The sequence below is a fragment of the Pinus tabuliformis genome, chromosome X (assembly GCF_031772625.1).
Source record: "Pinus tabuliformis cultivar Carrire ecotype Pingquan chromosome X, CPIR1, whole genome shotgun sequence".
In the NCBI taxonomy this organism is placed as follows: domain Eukaryota; kingdom Viridiplantae; phylum Streptophyta; class Pinopsida; order Pinales; family Pinaceae; genus Pinus; species Pinus tabuliformis.
The window spans coordinates 767,999,401-768,020,000 of NC_142308.1; the positions used below are offsets into that span (position 1 = coordinate 767,999,401).

At 36.2% G+C, this 20,600-nt stretch overlaps 1 protein-coding gene and 2 long non-coding RNA genes across 4 annotated transcripts; all 3 read left to right on the top strand.

Annotated features, from left to right (window-relative positions):
• Positions 1–2,160: 2,160 nt before the first annotated feature.
• On the top strand, positions 2,161–2,649 carry LOC149142110 (uncharacterized). Its single transcript, XM_089451411.1, has one exon. The coding sequence runs from the start codon at positions 2,161–2,163 to the stop codon at positions 2,647–2,649; it is 489 nt and encodes a 162-aa protein (XP_089307537.1).
• Positions 2,650–5,983: 3,334 nt separating this feature from the next.
• Positions 5,984–8,559, top strand: LOC149142111 (uncharacterized). Its single transcript, XR_016264096.1, has 3 exons — positions 5,984–6,165; positions 6,349–6,400; positions 8,524–8,559. It is a non-coding gene; the product is annotated as an uncharacterized LOC149142111 (long non-coding RNA).
• A 232-nt stretch (positions 8,560–8,791) lies between these two features.
• On the top strand, positions 8,792–18,801 carry LOC149142112 (uncharacterized). Of its 2 annotated transcripts, XR_016265049.1 has the most exons (4): positions 8,792–8,861; positions 9,006–9,124; positions 18,513–18,612; positions 18,715–18,801. It is a non-coding gene; the product is annotated as an uncharacterized LOC149142112 (long non-coding RNA). The 2 variants fall into 2 exon arrangements; XR_016265050.1 differs by lacking the exon at positions 9,006–9,124 and having other exon boundaries at positions 8,800–8,861.
• Positions 18,802–20,600: the final 1,799 nt, after the last annotated feature.

Below are 20,600 nucleotides of genomic sequence, written 5' to 3' on the forward strand. Positions count from 1 at the left end.
AGTGGAGGATATAGTCAAGAACATGAAAAGGAACAAAGCTCCCGGGCCGGATGGGTATATGGTAGAGTTCTATCAAGCAGGGGGCATTTCCTTGCTGCAGAAGTTCTAGAAGTGGTGGAGGAAGCTAGAATCAATCAAAGAATATGGCCAGGAATAAACTCAACCCTGCTGACTCTTATTCCTAAAACTAATCAAGCGGATCAAGCTGAAGGCTTTCGCCCTATAGCTTTATGTAACGTTATCTACAAGATAGTGGCATCAGTGGTGGCACAAACGCTGAAATTGATTCTACCAAGCATAATATCCCCAGAAAAAACTGAGTTTGTAGAAGGAAGACAGATCTTGGATGAATTAGTGGTGGCCCAGGAAGTAATCCACACTTTGAAAGCAAAGAAAGAAAAAGGAATGCTGATAAAATTAGACCTGTCAAAAGCCTATGATAGGTTAAGCTGGAAATATCTAGAAACCATCCTTAAACCCTTTGGATTCTGTGACAGACGGGTGAAATGGGTCTTAAGCATGATTTCCACCCCGAATTTCTCTATCCTGCTAAATGGAGCCCCATCTGCTACTTTTAATGCTACAAGAGGACTTCGACAAGGGGACCCCCTATCCCCCTTTCTCTTCATAATAGCAGCAGAAGGATTAGGTAGATACTTCAAAAAATAATTAAGAGAAAGGAAAATCCAGGGTCTGAGACTATGGGGCAATCAAACTTCAGTCACCCACCAACAGTTCGTGGATGACATCATGATATACTGCAAAGCTTCCATGAATGAGGTGAGAAGGATAAAGAAAATTTTAGAGGTATTCATGGAAGGCTCAGGTATGGAGGTAAACAATGAAAAATCAAGAACATTCTTCTTTAATACAGTGGAACCCATCAAAAATCATTTAACCAGGATCTTGGGTTATAGGAAAGGGGATCTCCCAACTAAGTACTTAGGAACTATGCTAGATTCCTCATCCCTCAAAATAGGAAACTGGAAAACCATCCTGGAAAAGATCATGAAAAGACTGGAAAATTGGTCCTTTCGCACTCTGAACTTGGCGGCAAGGGTTGTTCTGCTTAAATCCACCATTCAGGCGATTCTGATATATCCTTTATCAGTGATGGCAGCACCAAAAGGGATATGCAATAAGTTGGTAGAGATTTATAGAAAATTTCTATGGGGAGGACCCAAGCAACAAAAGAAATGGGCCCTCTGTTCATGGGACAGCCTAACCAAACCAAAAGAAAAAGGAGGTCTTGGCCTAAGGGACCCATGGATCCTAAATCAAGTTCTAGCAGCCAAATTAAGATGGAGATGGATGCAAGGAGGGAAGGACCTGTGGAAAGAAATCTGGACAACAAAATATAATATGCCATCAACCCCGGAAGAAGTACTAAGGAAACAAGAAGCACCCCGGGGATCAGATATATGGAACCTAACCATTCAAAGCAGAGAATTAGTTGATGGTCATATTTTTTGGGAAATCAGAGGAGGTCAGAATGCGAGATTTTCGGAGGAAGCATGGAAACAAAGGGAGAAAATATTGGACCTACAAGGAATGCAGGAAATCTACAGAACATGTATGAACAGAGACCTCATCAGGGTTAAAGATTATTGGATAGAAGAAAGAGGAAACGAAGAATGGAGGGAATGGAAATCAATGGAAGAATGGAACAGGAATGCAACAGAGGATCAAAAAACTATATTTAGCAAGGAATTAGATTTCAGGAAAATAAAAAATAGAGGAGGCAGGGACATTCTACGATGGGGTAAAGAAACCAAAGGAGCGTTTACCATAAAGGAAGCATATAATGTAAAGATACAGCAAGAGCAGGGGGATGAAGAGCAGAAGTGGAGGAAGCTATGGAGAAATAAATGGTGGCCGAAGATTAAGATGTTCGTATGGCTGGTAGGAAGGAAACGCATTCTAACTTGGGATCGAATACAAAAAAGAGGTTTCTCAGGCCCATCAAGATGCTGCCTTTGTTATCAAGATGAAGAAGACCAGGAACACCTTCTCAATGGATGCAGCATGGCCCAATTCCAATGGGAAAAGACTAGAAACTTATTCTCGACCACAGAACGAAATCCTCAGGATATCATTCAAACCCTATGTGACTAGGGAGAAGGAAAGTTCAAAAGCAAGGTAGTAAGAAGAGCTTGGAACATGGCGGCAGGCTTCAACGTGTGGAATCTTTGGAAAGAGAGAAATGGTCGAATCTTCAAGGGGAAATCATCAAATCCGGAAGAAGTTTGGAAAAGAACCCTAAGACAAATCAGAGAATCAATCCTCGTGGAAAATTGGGCAGAAGAAGATTGGAAGACTTCTGAGGAAGAAGCAGAAATCCTAAAAAGGCTGAACTTGGAACAAGGAATGATCTACCAACAAAAAGCAAAGCAACACCAACCTATAGTGGGCCAAAGTCATGCAGTTTATCGTAAGCCACCGGAAGGGTTTATCAAGCTCAACTTCGACGAGGCAGCAAAGGGGAATCCAGGTCCAGCAGGATTTGGAGGAATCTTTAGAAATAGACAAGGAGAGGTAGAATGGATCTATGTAGAACACGGAGGAACAATGAGTAATAACGAGGGGGAATTTATGGCAGTTTATCAGGGTCTCAAAATTGCTATAAGAAATGGATATAGGAAGATATAGATCGAAGGTGATTCAGCCTTGGTCATAAGCACCATAAGAAAATTAATACAAGGGAAACAGTGGGCGAAGGTAGTTAAAAGCTGGAGAACAGCGAGTATAGTCCAAGAAATCGAGGAAAGACTGAAAGGGATCGAATACAAGATCACCTCGCATGTCAGAAGAGAAGGAAATAAGCCCGCGGATTGCTTGGCCAATTGGGGAAGTAAGGAATCATTGGCAAAAGTGGATGACAGCTGGACTAATCAAGTAGTGATGACAAGATGGGACGGCTTAAAACAGCTCATAGACAACGATAACCATGAAACATCATAATGGTAATCAAAAAATTGCGAGGATCTGCAGAAGGAAAATAAGGCAGGTTTATGCAGCAGCGAAGACAGGACAGAAGGACGGTGGCCTCACCTCCCTGACATCAGCATTTAATGATAATTCAGAATAGCAGGTACGCAGCGCAAAACAAAAACCAGAAAACACCAAAGAAAGCATCATTCAAGGTGCAAGGGAGAAAGGAAGTGGAGAGCAAACCCATCATAAGCGAAAAGGTGGCGAGAATTCTATAAGGTGGAACAGGAGAAGGATGACAGGCAGTAAGAAGTCGAAGAAGGTGGTGAGAGAAGGAGAGACTTGGCAGAGGAACCAAAATCAACGCCTCAACTGTACAAAAATGGCTGACAAATGGGATAAGACAGTCCAGGCAGAGAGGGAGGCAGTAGGCGACAGGCATTTCGAACGGGGTAGAGTAAAAATCGAAATAGAAAGCTCAGATGAAATGGAGTATAACCAGGGGGAAGGTTTCAGGAGTAGGCATTTTGAAACAGGGCAAAGCAGCAAAGGAACTAAGCGGGGCAAAAAGGACGGAAGAAGGAAGGCACGTGAACAGAGAGGCAGAGGTAGACCCCGACAACCAATCATCAACGAGGAGGGTAATCAGGCGCAGAGAAGACGGAAAAGGGGGAAGAAATCGATCCGCATGGTGGTGCACGAAGCAGAACAGGCATACAATCTGGAGACAAATGTAGACATAAGGAAAATTATTGATGTTATGGAGGACAGAGTATTGGAGGAACCGTCCGACCCGGAGATGGAAGAATGGACTTCTCAGCTGTCGAACCCAGGCAACATGCGAGGCAGATTAACCCTTTACCGCCACGCTCTTCACACATACTGGGTGTTGAAGCATCTCTTGGCAAAGGCCATGGAGAAAGTAGCGGCTGAGATGGTGGAAATGGCTCAGGAAACAACGGCAGCGAAGAAGGAGGTAGCGAACGTTGAAGGGCTGCTCCATCAACAGAACGAACAACTCAAGGAAATTCAAGAGATGCTGAAGGAGCTGGGGAAGACCAACGACAGCAATGAATCCAGAAGAGGAAACGCGAAGAATTGAGAGGCCTGTCAATTGTCTTCTTTTTTAATTTAGAATGATATTGCTCTGGTTTTGAATATTAGTTTGCATGCCATAGTAGTAGTAGTAAAGTTGGGTCTGTTAGTAGAACCTGGAAAGAATAGTTTTTTGGAAAAACCTGGCGAGATAGGGCTTAATGTCCTGCAAAGTTTTTTGACAGTATTCAGCATGAAAAAAATTATTGAACGTCTGATGAATAGGAGCCAACTGATCCGGTTTCCCAGTTGGGCGGATTGAGGTTCCTAAGTTTGTACTTTTAAATTTGATGTAGATAATAGAAATTCCGTAGCTTACATATATATATATATATATATATATATATATATATATATATATATATATATATATATATATATATATATATATATATATATATTCCCTGAATCCATTGTGGACACCCATTCCATTTAATCCCTATTTCGGAATCCTGTGCAGCATAGGTCGAAAGTCCAGTTTCAGTTCAAGCCAATGTTGGGCTTTCTTGGAGCTCCAGTCAAATATGTTGTAGATCACAGCACAAAGGAATTAAAGAAGCATTTCTTGGTATCTATGAAACACATTTCTAGGTTTTCAATAAAAAATTGTTCACATTATTGATGTAAAGAGATCCCAACTATTGCAATGTTAAATGAATTAAACTCTTAATATTGTTTGGTTTTTCATCATGATTTAGATATTTTTAGAACTACAACGATTGCAAGGTTAAATGAACTCTTAATCTTGTATGGTTTTGTGTCATGATTTTCATATTGTTACAACTATATCTACGGTGTGTGGGGACCTTGTGTTATCCAATATATGAAATATCTTTATTGGGCATAATTATGTAGAGTAAGGTATTGATGCATGACCCATCTCCCATGAGAACGAGTCAAAATGATCAATTCATGACTAATCTTCAAGCGAGATGTGTCATGAATTATTAACTTTCTCTACACAGTTGATTCCAAAAATAATAATATATATTTAGAGGTTCTCTTCAACTTTGGCATTATGATGAATTGGTTGTTATTTTTTATGATTTTTAGGGCTAATGTTTGCAGAAGGTAATCTTCTGTGTTGCTATTTGCCCACTGAAATTCTAATTTTTTTCATTTTCTTCAGTGATTAGGACCAGAATCCAGTTATTTGGAAAGTTTGTTGTCCAATTGTCAATTGGAAGTTGTATACTTAGGGATCTAGCTTGCTAAATTCACAGGGAACCTGTACCACTCACAATTGAGAAAATGAAAATTGCACTAATTATTTCCGCTAAACATTCAAGCTGGTACACTCCATTTTTGGTTTGGCACTTCTGTTAGAAGGTTAGTGTGTTACTTGTATTATTTGTAAGTGTATCATAGTGTGGATTTACTAAAACTAAAGATAGTAACCTGAGTTGTATGCCATAATTATGAATTCATCTTGTTTGTGGTGTCCTGAGATGTTGCTTAATGACTTTTCAGCTGGCAGAGTAACTCATATTTCAACCAAAGAAAATTCAGTGTACCAATGCTTATATTTTAGCTTTATCATTTGTCAGCAGTCCACCTTCTCTTGTGAAGATATCTTTGCTTTGAGCATGAGATTTGATAAATTATACTTTCATTATTTGGCTGCTCTGGATAAGAAAATATATTTGCAGTTTCTTCATATTGAAGTGGATAAGGGTCTTCACTATTATCCATGGGGTGTTGGTAGGAACATTATCTAATAAGAAGTTAGGGAAATATCCATTACAACTTGTCAACTACATTATCTGTCAATAATAAGCATGGTTATGCATCTTGACATGGATGTCCTTTTGCAGTTTTTCCTATATCAACTATTGAGAGGGCTGAAGTACATACACTCAACAAATATTCTGCATAGAGATTTAAAGTATTTGCTTCTAAATGCAAACTGTGACCGAAAAAATGTGATTTTGGGATTGCACAGACTACCTCAGAAACAGACTTTATGACAGAGTATGTTGTTACTCATTGGTATCATGCACTAGAAACACTATTGAAATGTCCTGGGTATACAGCAGTCATTGATATCTGGTCAGTGGGCTGCATTTTTGTGGAGAACTAAAGCAGGTGCCCTTGTTTCCTGGTAAAGATTATGTTCAACAATTAATGCTCATCACTGAGGTAAATGCTTATTCATTCTTTTTTTTTTACAAAGATGGGCAAGTCTATGCTTAAAACATAAATGATTTGATGTCAATGATAACAATTGAGATACAAATTGAAATGGGCTGCTTTACCTATCTTAAATCATCAGACACTGATTTCTTTTGTGTTTGGTTTCTTAACGGTTAATTGGTTCACCAGATGACTCTGATATTGACTTTTTACTGAGTGACAATGCTAGAAGATACAGCAGGTAACTTCCACAATTTCCTAAGCGATCTTTTTCTTAGAAATTCCCTAACATGGCTCTAGCAGCTGTAGATTTACTTGGAAAAATGCTTGTATTTGATACAAGAAAACACATTACATGTATTTTACTTGTTTCTCTTATAATTGGCTAGTTATTATTATTTTCAGATGTGTTGTGATAGCATCAGGTTTTTTGCCCCGGAGAAGGGAAGTTCTACACTGAAGATGTGCAATATGATTTTAGTTTTTCTTATCTCATCTTCAACTGAATCATGTTATATGTTATTATTGTGTTGCTCTTTAGTTCAAGAGGCCTTGAGTCACCCTTACTTGCCAAGTCTGCATGACATCAATGATGAAACCAGCTGCCCCAGTCCTTTCAACTTTGATTTGAGTAGCCCTCGTTCACTGAGGTACATATAAAAGAGCTCATTTGGAGGGAATCTCTTAACTTCAACCCAGGCATGATGCAATAGCTGGAGCAGACAGACTTGATATTTATCTTGCAATCCCTCTTTACTAGTTATGTTATTATGTTTCTGCAAGGAAATCCTTCTCTTGGTTTGTTATTGCCTTCTGAAGGTTTGCAGAACATTGTGTAGGTGTGCAAACTTATTTTATTAGAGTCAGGTTTGCTTTTATTCTTTAAAGGTCTGGTAAAAGAAAAGGAATTGATGGATATTCTTACATATCGATTGGGGAAATTGTGTATTCCTAATCTGAGCTAGCTATTGGCCTCTACTTTATTATCATTGGACATTAAAATGTAATTGGGAAACTTAATAATCTAAAGTAAACACCAAAGGAATTTCTAAGTTTTGTCTTGCAAACATGATTTCATACATTTGGATTTCCAAGTGTGACAGATTACTTGAAAATGGTGCCATCTTTGGTACTAATAACATCTCTTGGTATTTTGTACACCACACTCTTGAAAAATTATATAATCTAGGAGTTATATCCATAACTGAAAATTTGGAATAGGGAGTTGGTCGTATGGCTGAAAATTTTGATAATATTTGATTTGGGAGTTGATCACAGGAGTTAGAGGTCACTTTATTGTGCTCTTCTTTATTGCAATGTATACCTTGGTCTTGATGTCCTGTAATTAATTCCTTAACCAATGTCTGATTTATGGTGTAGAATTCTCAGTTAATTGGTGGAAATGAACAAAGAAGATTGTTTATGAAAGATATGCCAACACATTTTTAATGGTTTTGATTGTTTAGAACAGTTTTAGTACTACTGTAATGGGAAGGCAAGGAAATTTAGGGTCCTTGGTGGTTTATGTCAACGAAGTTCATGAAACTGAGAAAGTATGAAAAAGTTGAGGTCATCATTGATAGTGTTACAAAAAAACCAGGATCTCAACATGCCAACTCAGATGAAAATATTTATAAAAGCAGGGAAATCATAGAAAAACACATAAATAATGAATTTGTGCTATTAAAATGCCACTGGAGGTGCTTGTAAAATGAAGTAAGATTTTCTGAAAGTTATTTACTTCGTACAAATTGCCTACTTTTAACAGTATGGATTGTGTTGATAAAATGTAGTGTAGATCCTATATTTGTCCACCAATCTATGATTTTGATGTTGGTGCTGGTTATTGAAGTACTGAAAGGATGCTTCAAGTGAGAATCTTGAATTTTCAACAAGGGATTATAGAGCATTTGAGGGTGTGCAGTCACTCTCTGTCTTGTGTGTACAATGCACATTCATTGGAACAACCTAAGATGAGTACACATGTGAAATCTTCATGATTGGAGATTACAGATTACTTTGAAGTCAGTAGAGTACAAATAATATAGATAGATCCAAGATAACCGGAGGTGTGATATGAATTATGCTAATTGGAATTTAACAACCATTTTTTTAATTCTTCCTTTTTCTTTAATCAATGCTTTTACTTGGAAATAAGTGGTTTTTTTGTCCTATGATTTTATTTGATATTTTTGGCAACCATTTCTTGCATTATGATTCATAACTTTTAGTCTTTATTTCTTTTTAATGCTAGATGATTTCCACAACTCTGAACTATATCTAGAAAATGTAGCATGGACAACTACGAGTGTAAATGAATTTTACTTCTCACATTTGAGAAATTGGATGTGTTATGAATTGCAGTGTCAAATTTGCGGAGACCTGATAAAGAGGTGATGAATTGATGACCTTCAACTTCAGATTGTATGAGAAGGGATGCTCATAATGAACTTTGTGTTGATGTTAGTTGCCATTGGCACTGGTAAGACAAATGATTATTTTATTTTGAGGTAGGTCCCTTATTTATATGATAACAGACTATCTATAATGCCTCCTGTTAATATGTTGTCTTGATGTAAATGGGAAAAGTTATGTGCTTGTATTAACTTGCAGACATCGACATACTTGTGATGGGAGTACATAATGATAGCTGAACCGCCAAGGTACCAAAACAAAGGAAAACATGCTAAAAGCACTGGCAGGTAAATAATAGCTTTTGTTGTCTAGATTCATCTAATATTAATTGAAATAATGTAAAGTCTTTTTTTTAACCTAAGTCGCATGAAACTTGGAATTGGGTATGGGTTGCTGAAACGAGAATGTTTTGAATGTGTGACCCCAAACAGGTTGTGTGCACAGATACATATATTACAAGAAAATAAGAATGATACACATCAATAACAATCAGGCAATAACAAACACCGAAAGGAGGAGATACAATCATTTTTCTTTTGGTGGGGATCAGGTTAGTAGCCTTGGAAGCAGAATTGACAGAAATGACAAGAGAAATTCAAACTCTGTGCAGGTTCTTTAGGTCTAGTGATGTTAGTCTTGGGTATTTAGCAGTTTAGCGTAGTAGAGAAGCAAAATGAGCTAGGAGAGATGGCATTGGCATTGTCTCTCACACAGATAACAATGGAGGGTCTTTTTGCAACATAAAGAATCTAGATAATGGAAATAAGTTTGTGGTGAATGAAGTAGGCGAAGATGGCATGTGAAACAAGCTCTCAAAGACACAGAAACTGGCAAGAAGCTAACCATGGAGGAGTTTGAGAGAGCTGTTGGGAATTCTCCTATTGTCCAAGAAATGATGCTGTGGGAAAATGTGGAACATGCAGAGGAGAAAGAGGATCCTGACTCAAATGGAAGGGCTTAGTTTCAAGTCCAAAAAGAAAGCGGGTTGGTTAAAAACTATCAAGGTTATTTTCCACACAATTTGGGGGACCAAATATAAGAAGAGAAGTGATGAGAGGGGCACTTCTTTCGGGAAGGGGGGAAGGAGATCTAGTTTTGCTACAGATGATAGTCAGAATATTCTCCTGTGTATTCCACAACAGATGAAAGTGTGTCAATATGGAAATTCTTGCTAGGAATTAACAGTACTTTACATGCATCAAGAAATCCAAGCTCATCATGGCTATATTTGGACGATGAAGTTCAACATGGATGGTCATTATGTTACTAGAGTTGATCAAGACCCTGTTATTTATGTAGGGACACTAGAAGGTGATAGAATCAGACCGCAAATTTGCTGCATCTGCCAATAAACCAGATGATAGTGCCTCCAATGCCCTATTTTACAATCAATGGTTCACCAGAATTGGTTTCCTTGAATATTGAAAACCTCGTAGATAAAATGAAAAGAGGAAAGGCCACCTCTGGTAGAAAGAGATCGATAATGGACTGTGCTTTGCTGCTGGAAAGTGTATTCTTGCTTTCGGAAAAACCAGTTTGTTTTTTTGAAGGTCATTTGGATGATGTCTTGGACCTTTCATCGCCCCATAGTCATGTTATGATGTCCCAGAAAAATAGAAAATTGTATGAAGCCATGCAGGAACTGTGTGTATTCTCATCTTCTTATGTAAATAGCATTATGATATTAGATCAACCATAGAAATGTGGCGAGTTTGTGTTTGTTAGAAGAGATTTTTAACTAATTCCAAATCAAAGATGGTCCTTTCATGGCTTATCATAATATTCCTATGGACATCTTAGCTGTTTCTGAAATTAGCTATGATGTTGGCTGTTGTCTGTGCCCTGAGGAGGCTTCCACCAGGACACTGTTGAAAAATGACAAAGAACTTCCCCATTAGGCCAAAAAACTATTTAAAATGGTTGAGTTCCATTGCCACCTTGTCCGTCCAGTGCATGGTATTGTATTTTCTAGGACAAGTTGGTCATGACAACTATTTTATTAGTTAAACCTAAGTGTTTCATTTAATGAATGTCCAAAACAAACAGGACATGAATGAGAAATCCATATAGGGTAAATATAATGTATTGAATATATAGATGAGGGAGAAACTTGGGTTGGTGGAGAGCAATTGTCTTGCGAAAAGTAAGGGTTAGTTTTGTAACTTGTTTCCATGGATCTTTTCACCTTCAACAGATACAACAACCTACATCAGATCCAACTGTCATGGCTCCTGTGTGTGGCAGAGGTGTTTGTAGTGACAACACAGCTCTGGTCAAGGATCAAGAGAGGTGCAACAGTCTTATAGAGTGTGATCAATCATAGCAGTATATACACTAACCTTAGGAGCAGTGTTATCCTTAGCATAGTGGCTATTTTAGTGTGTTGTTCCAGAGTTAGTTGTGTTCTTTTGTTAAGCTTTAGTCAACTGTTGTTCTAGATTTGGATTAGGCACTAACCTTAGGAACAGTATTATCTTTAGCGTAGTAGATACCTTAGTGTGATCCCTTAATTCAGTTAATGACTAGCATGCAACTGAGGTTCATACCGAAGTTGTGACAGCTCACAACCTTAGGATGGGTTTTTTGGAGCTTCTAGAAGCCAAGTGGTTGTGACTTCTGGAAATGCCCAATATCCTAAGGCTAAAAACCCACCCTTGCATACTAATACCACCCTGCTCATGAGACATAGCACCACCTACAACAAAATTCCAAGTCACTTCTACTGAAATTGTGACCTATGGCAGGATTTATGAATCTTTTCTCCAGTTGGAGGTCAGTTGGACCGTGTACATTCAGTTGAATGAAATAGAATTAAGGCACATTGCGTAGTCTTTTTTTTTCCCATCTCTTGGACTAACGTGTGAACTACTGAATCATCTAGTACAAATTTTCCTCCAGAAGTTGTGAAATTAAGCTCGGCACATCTTCTTTCGCTGAAGTATTGGCTTGAAAGGTGTGAACCCAACCACTACTCTTTATCAAGTTATTACTTATTGGTGGTGGTGTTGTTGTTAGAGTGCACATGGTAAATTACCAAGTGTTCATTAAAAGGTGTCAAAATATATTCAGAGTTGAGTTTCAAAGGTCTATGCAATCTTCAAAATGCATGAAAAATTGAGAAATATCATGGAAAAGTTGGGGATATCAATTCAATATATATTTGTCTAGGCTTAAAGTGTCCAGATTGCCTTCTCACTGTGACTTGATAGACATCAATAGTAACATTTTACCCAGATTTAGGTTTTTGTTCATTATATGCTAAGTGGCCATTGTCATGAAGGTCAGGAGTTTTCAAAGTGCCATCCACTTCTTCTTCTTTAAGTTTGAAAGCTTCAAGTGAGATGCGCCCCAGATAATAGATGATCTTTTTAAAACATCTGTCTTGTTCACAACCTTGATTGTGAACAAGATTGTAATACTGTCATCAACATATCATCACGACTACTGGACTTGTAATGATATCATGCATTATGTTGAACTGAAAAGGGAACAAAAATGATGTTGAGTTGCATTTGTTGAGATGTCATAGAAGGGGCAATGTCATACATAGAAGGACTGATGCTGCATATGGCTAAAAATATTTATAGGGTTCTATCCTTGATAGCTGTAGGTCTATATACTTTCAGGAATACCATTCTTACTTGAGAGTTACATAATTGAAACTTTTCAATAGAAGGTGGATTGATTCTTGAATCAGATGCTTCCAGATGCTTTCATTTCTTGATGCCCATAGCTGCTATAAGATAGGAAATCTCCATAAGATGGCTCATCTGATATTGGGCTGATTATGTCAATGGACAGAAACATATATATCATCATCATTTGTCCCAGTAGTATGTACAGATGTAATAATCCCCCTCTTTTTTTGTTTATTTGAGCTGTTGCCTGAGACTGAAGGACAAAGTGATGAGACCTTACTAATGATTCAAATATCATAATTTTGGTCACTGTCAAGTAGCACAATCCTCCATATTCTGCATATGAACTTCTGTAAGTGAATCATCACTGCTCAAGATATATTCCAATGATCATTCCTATACATCTCTATCTCTCATAATTGTCAATTTATATAATCTCCACTAAATAACAACGTTTTCGTGAATCAAGCATCTAACATATTTTTAAGCTCAACAACATCAATTATGCTACTAGGATGGAGTAGCACAAAACTAAGATACTTTCAAGAAGATAAATGTGTTTTCATAAGGTGTTGTTATATAAAGTTTGCAAGCCTTTACTGCTAGACTGATCAACTTGCTTCAACAACACTGAATTCATGATGTCATAACCACACTAGTGAAAAGACCAAGGCTTCTCTATGCTACTGTTGTTGTCTTATGAATTGGATTCTGTATTCAATCTGCCCGTCACTATAGCTGCCTTCAGGAGATCTCTCAAGACTGCTACAATATTTCATCATACATAGCTCTTGTGCCTCAGGTCTATGGATTACCGATGTTTTGCTTTATGTCCTTTGGTTCTCTATTCAGATTAAAATCATAATGGACATTATTCTTAAAGAGCTATAAGACTGTCATCCTTGAGGAGGGATGAGGACATATATGTATGAATTTTATGAATCCTTAAAAATGTCTTCTTTGATGCTCAAGTGCTAATAATAAAAAACTGATGGAGTGTTTCTTCGACATAGTTGTAAAATAGATGTAGCATTATTTCTTTTGCTAAACCATATGATCTTTCAGAAGTTGATCATTGAAGTAGAGCTCCCTTACAAATTTGTTTTGATATCAGCTCAAGAATTTATGTTGGAGTTATGCATCCTTTCTCTGAGACATATCTTTATGCCAATTAAAGATCTAGTGTTGTCTCTATTGGATTTCTTATTTTCAATTTTTAGATTAGACCATAGATGCAGGGTTGTGATGGTGTTTGATATACCAGGGAATCCAAGCTCACTGTCACAGGGATCCTAGCTTTCTACAAATCTTCAATATGTCACAGGACTCAATGTAAATATGAAAATACTGATCATAGGAATATTCCCATCAACATAATTCATGCTTCGACCATGGCACAATCAGTGGATTAGTGGACCAAGAAACTCGTCCCTTGATCAATGCATGACCAAGTAATTTGTTTATTATGTCTGCATTACAAAACCATGTATTTTTATTCTTTTGGCTTCGGTGCATGTAGGAGTTCCTTCTACAACTCAAGATTTCTTTAATCGAGATTCTCAGAAAAGAAATTCAATTGTTCTTGAACAGAGGCCACTAACCAAATGAATAAACATAGAAAAAAATATCACTTCAGACTAGAAATACTCCAAATTGTTTGGTGTATAGAGGCCAAGTGGTTTTGTACAACACAAATGCCTAGCACTTCGCCTTTTCTTATGAAGCTCCAGACCGCAGATCTGATCCTTAGTGGGTCGCAGATCTGAACTGCAAAGAGACACAAATATGCATGTGAAAAGTTATAACCGCCATAAAAAAAAAAAAAAAAAAAAAAAAAAAAAAAAACTTACTCAACAAATATCGTTAGTAGGAGTTAACTACTGAGTGGTGTGTCACTGTCACTGCAAAAATTTAGTGAAACCCCTAGAAGCAAAACACATGTGACAGATAAGAGCCCATCCAATATAAAAATATTTTGGACAATCCTCGCAGAAAACATATTTGTCACTTCCTCCTGGAAACCCTAATTTTTCCTAGTGGTTACTTGATTGGCCACGAAACCTGACCATCAAATCTCGCTTTCTTTAGAATATTTGGATCATAAATAGAAACACCACAGGAAGCATATTCGTTACTGGATTTCCATGGAATGTTTACCTTAGCACAAAATGACTGTGAATCTGTAAAACCCTTCATTGTATAATCACAGTGGCCTCAGTTTGTCGTAGATCACTTCAGAATGGGCAAGCTCTGTCATAGAATTACTCCAGGCACCAAATAATAAGATGACTCATAGTATCTTCACCGAAATTTGGTACCACGAGATCTTGATCTGGATAGAATATCTCCAAGAACTCATATGCACCATATCTCAGTGAGATGATTGCCTCTAATGACTTAGACAAGAATTAGATCTGCAACTTGAAAGAAAAAGTTCAGATTCTTGCTTGGGCTTGTCCTCACTAGCTCTGATACCATGTTAAATTTATGACATGTTTTTTTTATTAGGATAGATTCTTCACAGTTCCATATTAGCCCATTTCTTAATTCAACTATCATATTAACAATTTCTGAAGAGAGAACATAATAGATGATGAAGACAAGCCAAGACAAGAGAACACAATAATATGGCACAAGCCAGGGAAAAATCCCCCAAGACGGGGAAAACCCTTGATCAAATCTTCTTATTACTAATGTCAATTGTTTAGCAAAGAGAGAGAGTGTACAATAGAACAAAGTGAAACAGACTTGCCAATTTGAAATTCCAACCTTAGACAAGAAAGTGGCTCAATGTCTGCAACTCCAAGACTATGTCAAGATAGGTTGCTTGCCATTTGGTTAGGGCTGCATATTATATGCTGTTGTCTCACTCAATTAACCCAACATACATCCATTCCACTACAATTGACCTAGGCACATAAGGAGATTCCTTTCGCTGGCACTTGGGGTTGACTTAGATCCAACATAAGCTGCTTTTGGTTCTTTGGACTAGTATCTGTGATCCTTGCTGAGACAATAGATCAGGAGAGTGGTCTTAAAAGATAAGAGATTCTTTCTTAGGATGATCACAAACTGTCCCACAAATCATTACACAATTCAGCCTCATGTTCTGGTCGTTGATTTTATCCTGCAATTATAAGAGTATTCCCTTCAGTCCAACGACTGTCTCTCATGAGTATCTCGACCCGTGACAAGAAAGAAAGCACAAAACATAAACCCTTTTGACGTCCTTCTAAACTTGATTGCCTCAGACTTGATTTTAGACATTTGATGATGCAAATGAAGATGGAGGACGCCTCTATATATATGACAATTTGTCCTTATGAAGGTGAAACCGACCTTGACATTTGGAGGCAAATTTGAATTTCAAATTTTCAATTTTCCCGCTTTAATAAAACCATGACTTGTAGGATTTCTTTTAAATAAATAAATATTTTCCCTTATTCAAATTTGGTGTTCTATAGGTCTATTTTGGTCCTCTCGAAAAGAGGAATTCAATGCCACAATTATCTTCCTCAAAGGACTTGTCCAAAGTGGGATTTGGCCCTAGTTGCCAATTTTAACAAAGTCAGATGCCAAATTTTTTCCATTTTAATTGATACACATGACAAAAAGGGACATGTGACACATATCCTCCACATGGGGTGTAGAGTGTACAACTCTGTGCAATGAAGGGAGAATGGAAAAGTGCATTGTGATTTTGGTTTTGTAGCCTTAACTGCATATGAAATCACAACCCCTACAACCCTAACCTAACAGGGTATCAAACTGAATGCTTCAACCCTTGTAAAGTTCAATTCAGATGATATAGAAGTTTGGAAGCATGCCATACTAATGCGCTGATCCATTTGCTCTCCCAATACTTTGTATTTATATTATTCTTTGAGTTTAGTATAGATTTGAGAGTTTGAAATTACTAGAGTACTGCAAAGATTTCTCAAGGTTATAGCTTTCTTTTCCTTTCATGTGTATTATATATAAATTTTACTCACACGCGATTGTGTTTAATTTCATTTTGCTTGCAGTTTCGAACGCCCAAGGTGATTTACAAGAAATATGTAGGCCTCTTTTTCTCCATGTGTGTGGACATCACTGATAATAAACTAGATTATTTGGACAACATTCATTTATTTGTTGAGATATTGGATATAATGATATTTCCCATCTAGAAGGTAAAATGGCTTATGAAATTTGGATTAGTTATCCTTTTTTTTTCTAAAGAATTTCTCTTTGTATTATGTTAAGTTATCATCTAATAAATTGAAATTTTTCAATAACGACGCTTGAAATTTTTGGCCATAAAGTGAATGCTTAGGCTAAATCTAAAGCATTAAAAATTTCACCTAGATTCTTATCCTGATGAACTTCCCGACCAGCTTGAAGATCTTGCTTCTAGTATCTATTGATTTTGACCTTCATTAGGCTGCTATTGAGGAATATAACAACATCCTTGACTCTACCATCATGTTTTATATCAGTGCATCATGTTGGAGAACTGAATTGTATTACAATACTACATTAGAGATCTAGCTTGCTTTTTTGACATGGATATAGTCCTTTGTATCTATAACAAAGTCCTAGAGAACTACTATCAATTATTACTATTAGGAAATTAACATTGGAATCCATGACCACAAGCACTAAGATTCTAGTCCTCAATCATCAATGTGCTATATTATTTCCACTTTTGTCATCATTACCCCTCATACTGCATGAGGATTGTATGTGTGATTTTTATTAAACATTACAGGGATTTGCAGGATGATAGCTTTATGAGAAGTGATTACTTGGAGATGGTAATTCCATTAGGTTGCTTTAGTATTTTGGATTGGATGAGATTATTTTATCCCTTTGGGATCAATGGTAATGGCTTATCCGTTGGTTTTTTATTCAGGGTGGCATATCTATGGTTGATGGATTAGTATGCTATTGAATATTTCGTTATGGTGCTTAAATTTTCTTCATGTGACTATTCTTAGCATCATGATGTTGTTATTGGTATGTTGCTTATTATGTTTAGAGAGTACTACACCTATGCTTGTGTATGATGGGTCTAATTCCCCAAGGGATTGGCTATGGTGGTGATGATAAATCATTGGTTGATTTATTAGGAGGGCACACTTCACATGTTATGTTGCTAATCATCACTTGAAACTTGGTGAGACCTAGGTGGGGTGATATTTGATCAGTTTGTTTGTTGAGGTTCCCTATAACTTATTGATATATTTCCTATGGTCATCACATGTTGGCAAGGATCCGATCACATTTGAGGAAAGTATTTGACACATTCCCCTTTGCTCTCTTGATTTATTATTGGGGTTGTATTGGCACATGTGAAAATAACATATTATTATTCTGGTGAAGGCAGTGCCTTTTTATACCATGGTGGGCACATACTTTACAACTTGTACTATATCTTGCACATTATATGGTATAGTCCTACCCTTGTTTTGAGCTTCCCATACATATGGTTGGCCACACTCTTTATCCACGACACATTTGTTTACATAGAAACAATATCATATTCATTGGGGTTGTACATCACTATTTCATGGAGTCGTGGGTAAACATGCCTAGCCCATGAGTTGTGAAGGATACACTATTTATCACATGCTCTATTCACCTTTTAATATTATGGCGCTGCCATTGTGATGTCATGGGTCCAAATGTTCACATATTGTCGTAGTGGTGGATGCATATAGTATGCTATGGAGTTGTTTTTATTTCTTGGCACATGGATCCATCATGTGATAGTTGTTCATGTGAATGGAGCTATGTCTTTGAGTTGTGGCTTGACCTTTCCATTACTTAGCCCATGACCTTTAAGGAGGACGCGTGACACTTTAATTTAATGGAGTTGGATTTTTATTATGTTGACTCATTGAGCCTGCATAATGATTGATTAATCTGTCGCATGTATTGGGTGTATCACATGAATCTGCCTTGATTGGATCCATTGTTTGGTTGGAGTTTTGGGTCCTTCTTCACACTCAAGTGAGTAGCTATATTATTTTAGCATTGTTGGCTTGTCTAATGGATTTGGTTACATAAGAACATTTTTGAATTTGTTTTCCTTGGATATTTTATTAATTATTCTAGGAGAAATATGTGGATCTCAACAACTTACTGTTATTTCTAGTAAGGAAGTTGTTGAGGGAGTTATTTTATTGTATTCCTTGGAGAACTAATTGATCTAAGAAAATGGTTACTTATTTATGTTGAGATGTTCTTGAAAGTTAAATATTAAGTTTCTAAGGTGTTCTTATCTATGGTGACATTTTATTTGCTTTGTTTATACAGGTTGTTTGGTCACCTACTAGCCACTATCGCCCAACTAAACAAAACTTGTTCGAGTTTCTTGCTTTTCCGAAAAAATGGCATTGATATTGCTGATGTTGAAGTATATGTCGTATAAATCTTTTATAGTCTAATTTATTTTATATTTTGGTGTTCATTTTATTTCATGCCTTATAATTTGAATTGTATCTTCTTTCATTTTCAGAGGAGGAATTCATTATTAATGGTTAAAAGCAAGAATTAAAGAAAGAGGAGAAAAGCAACATTGGAGCAACGAATGTAGAAAAAGAGAGAGAAGACAATTGGTCTAGTGACACTCTTAACGCCAATATCCTGCATCAGATCCAAACTGATGGTCAAGTCTTCTAAATTTCTGAATTCACTTGCAATGCCTTGGAAACACAATGTTAATTTTTTGAAGTGATGAAACAATATTTCATGTGTAAATTGTAGTCCTACCAATATTGAGTTGGAAATTCATATTTTAATACTTGAAATTTCATATAATATAATTTATGTGGTTGAAATTATTGATAGTTGTACTTGACATTATTTAGTATTGTCATTAACACATGTAACTTTGCATTTTCATATTAGATGAACATGTACATTGTATGACATTTTTTTAATTTAGTTGCAAAATCATACTAATTAATTTATGTTGATTGATAATGAACACAAAATTAATCTAAAACCACTAAATTAGTATTTTATATTGATTAAAGATGAGCACAAATAAAATGAATATACAACTACATTATTCGTTTATAATGATTATTAATGCAAGTAAATGAAATGAATATAAACCACCAAATCAGTCGTTTATATGATGAATATGAAACTACAAAAAAAAGGATAAATGACTAAATCAGTGATTACAAATGACGACTAAATTTTGCATATATACGACTATTAATAGCCAATTTAAAGTATCTTATAACACTACTAAAACTTAGTCATATTTCTCTGGTCATTAATTGTTTTCAAATGATGATTAAAATTTGCATATATATGACTATTAGTAGCTAATTTATAGTGTCTTATAACGCGACCAATATTTTGGTCATATTTCTTTGGTCATTAATTGGTTTTATCAGGTGATCATATGGTAGTATATTTTGTTGTGTATTTTGGTCATTAATTATGACAATTAACGACAATTAATGACTAAATTAATGACCAAATTAATGACTAAATATAGCATTAGATGATCAATTTGAGACAACCAATTAATGACTAAATATAGCATTAGATGATCAATTTGAGACAACCAATTAATGACTAAATATAGCATTAGATGATCAATTTGAGACAACCAATTAATGACTAAGTTAAATATGACTAAAAGTTTGTCACATTATAAGATACTGTAAATTAGCCACTATTGGTCACCAACTGAAAAATAGTCATTTATATGCAAATTTTAGTCATTTTTTTAGTAACTAATTAGCCATTTTGTACTAGTGAAGATCTCATACTTGACAAAAGAACTAGGACTTCAAAGAGAGGGGATGTTGAATACCTTAGAGTGGGACTCAAGAGACAAAAGCCTTCTCAAGCCAAATGGTTGTAGACCGAGAAGGTGAGGGAGCTATACCCTCACCTACTGAACAATCACTAGTACAAAATGAGAGATTAGTGACAACGTGACTAAAAAAGTTAGTCACCACAATAATTTCAATTGAATTACTACTAGAATTGAGCAATTTTGAGTGACCGAACTAAAAGTGACTAACTTAAACAACTAATTTAGTCTAGGGATCAAATATATGATTAGAATTAAGTGACTCAACTAAAAATGACTAACTTAAATGACTAATTTAGTCTATGACTAAAATATATGACTAGAGAATAAGTGACAAAATTAAAAATGATTAACGCTTTACTTGTAAGGACAAATTATCATATCTATACTTGTTCATGTTGGATTTGACATATCTAGGTAACATATCTATGCCATAGTAAACACTCTTAAGCTTCACATGAGTACATGAATGCATGAAGCACCTTGATATTTAAGCTCTTTAATAATTGTGAAAAGGGTTTACAAATCTGCATCATAATCAAATTTTGTTCTTGATACATTTACTT

Bases quoted from the DNA above. Each gene is read 5' to 3' on its own strand.
- LOC149142110 (XM_089451411.1), top strand. From the start codon at position 2,161: ATGGCGGCAGGCTTCAACGTGTGGAATCTTTGGAAAGAGAGAAATGGT.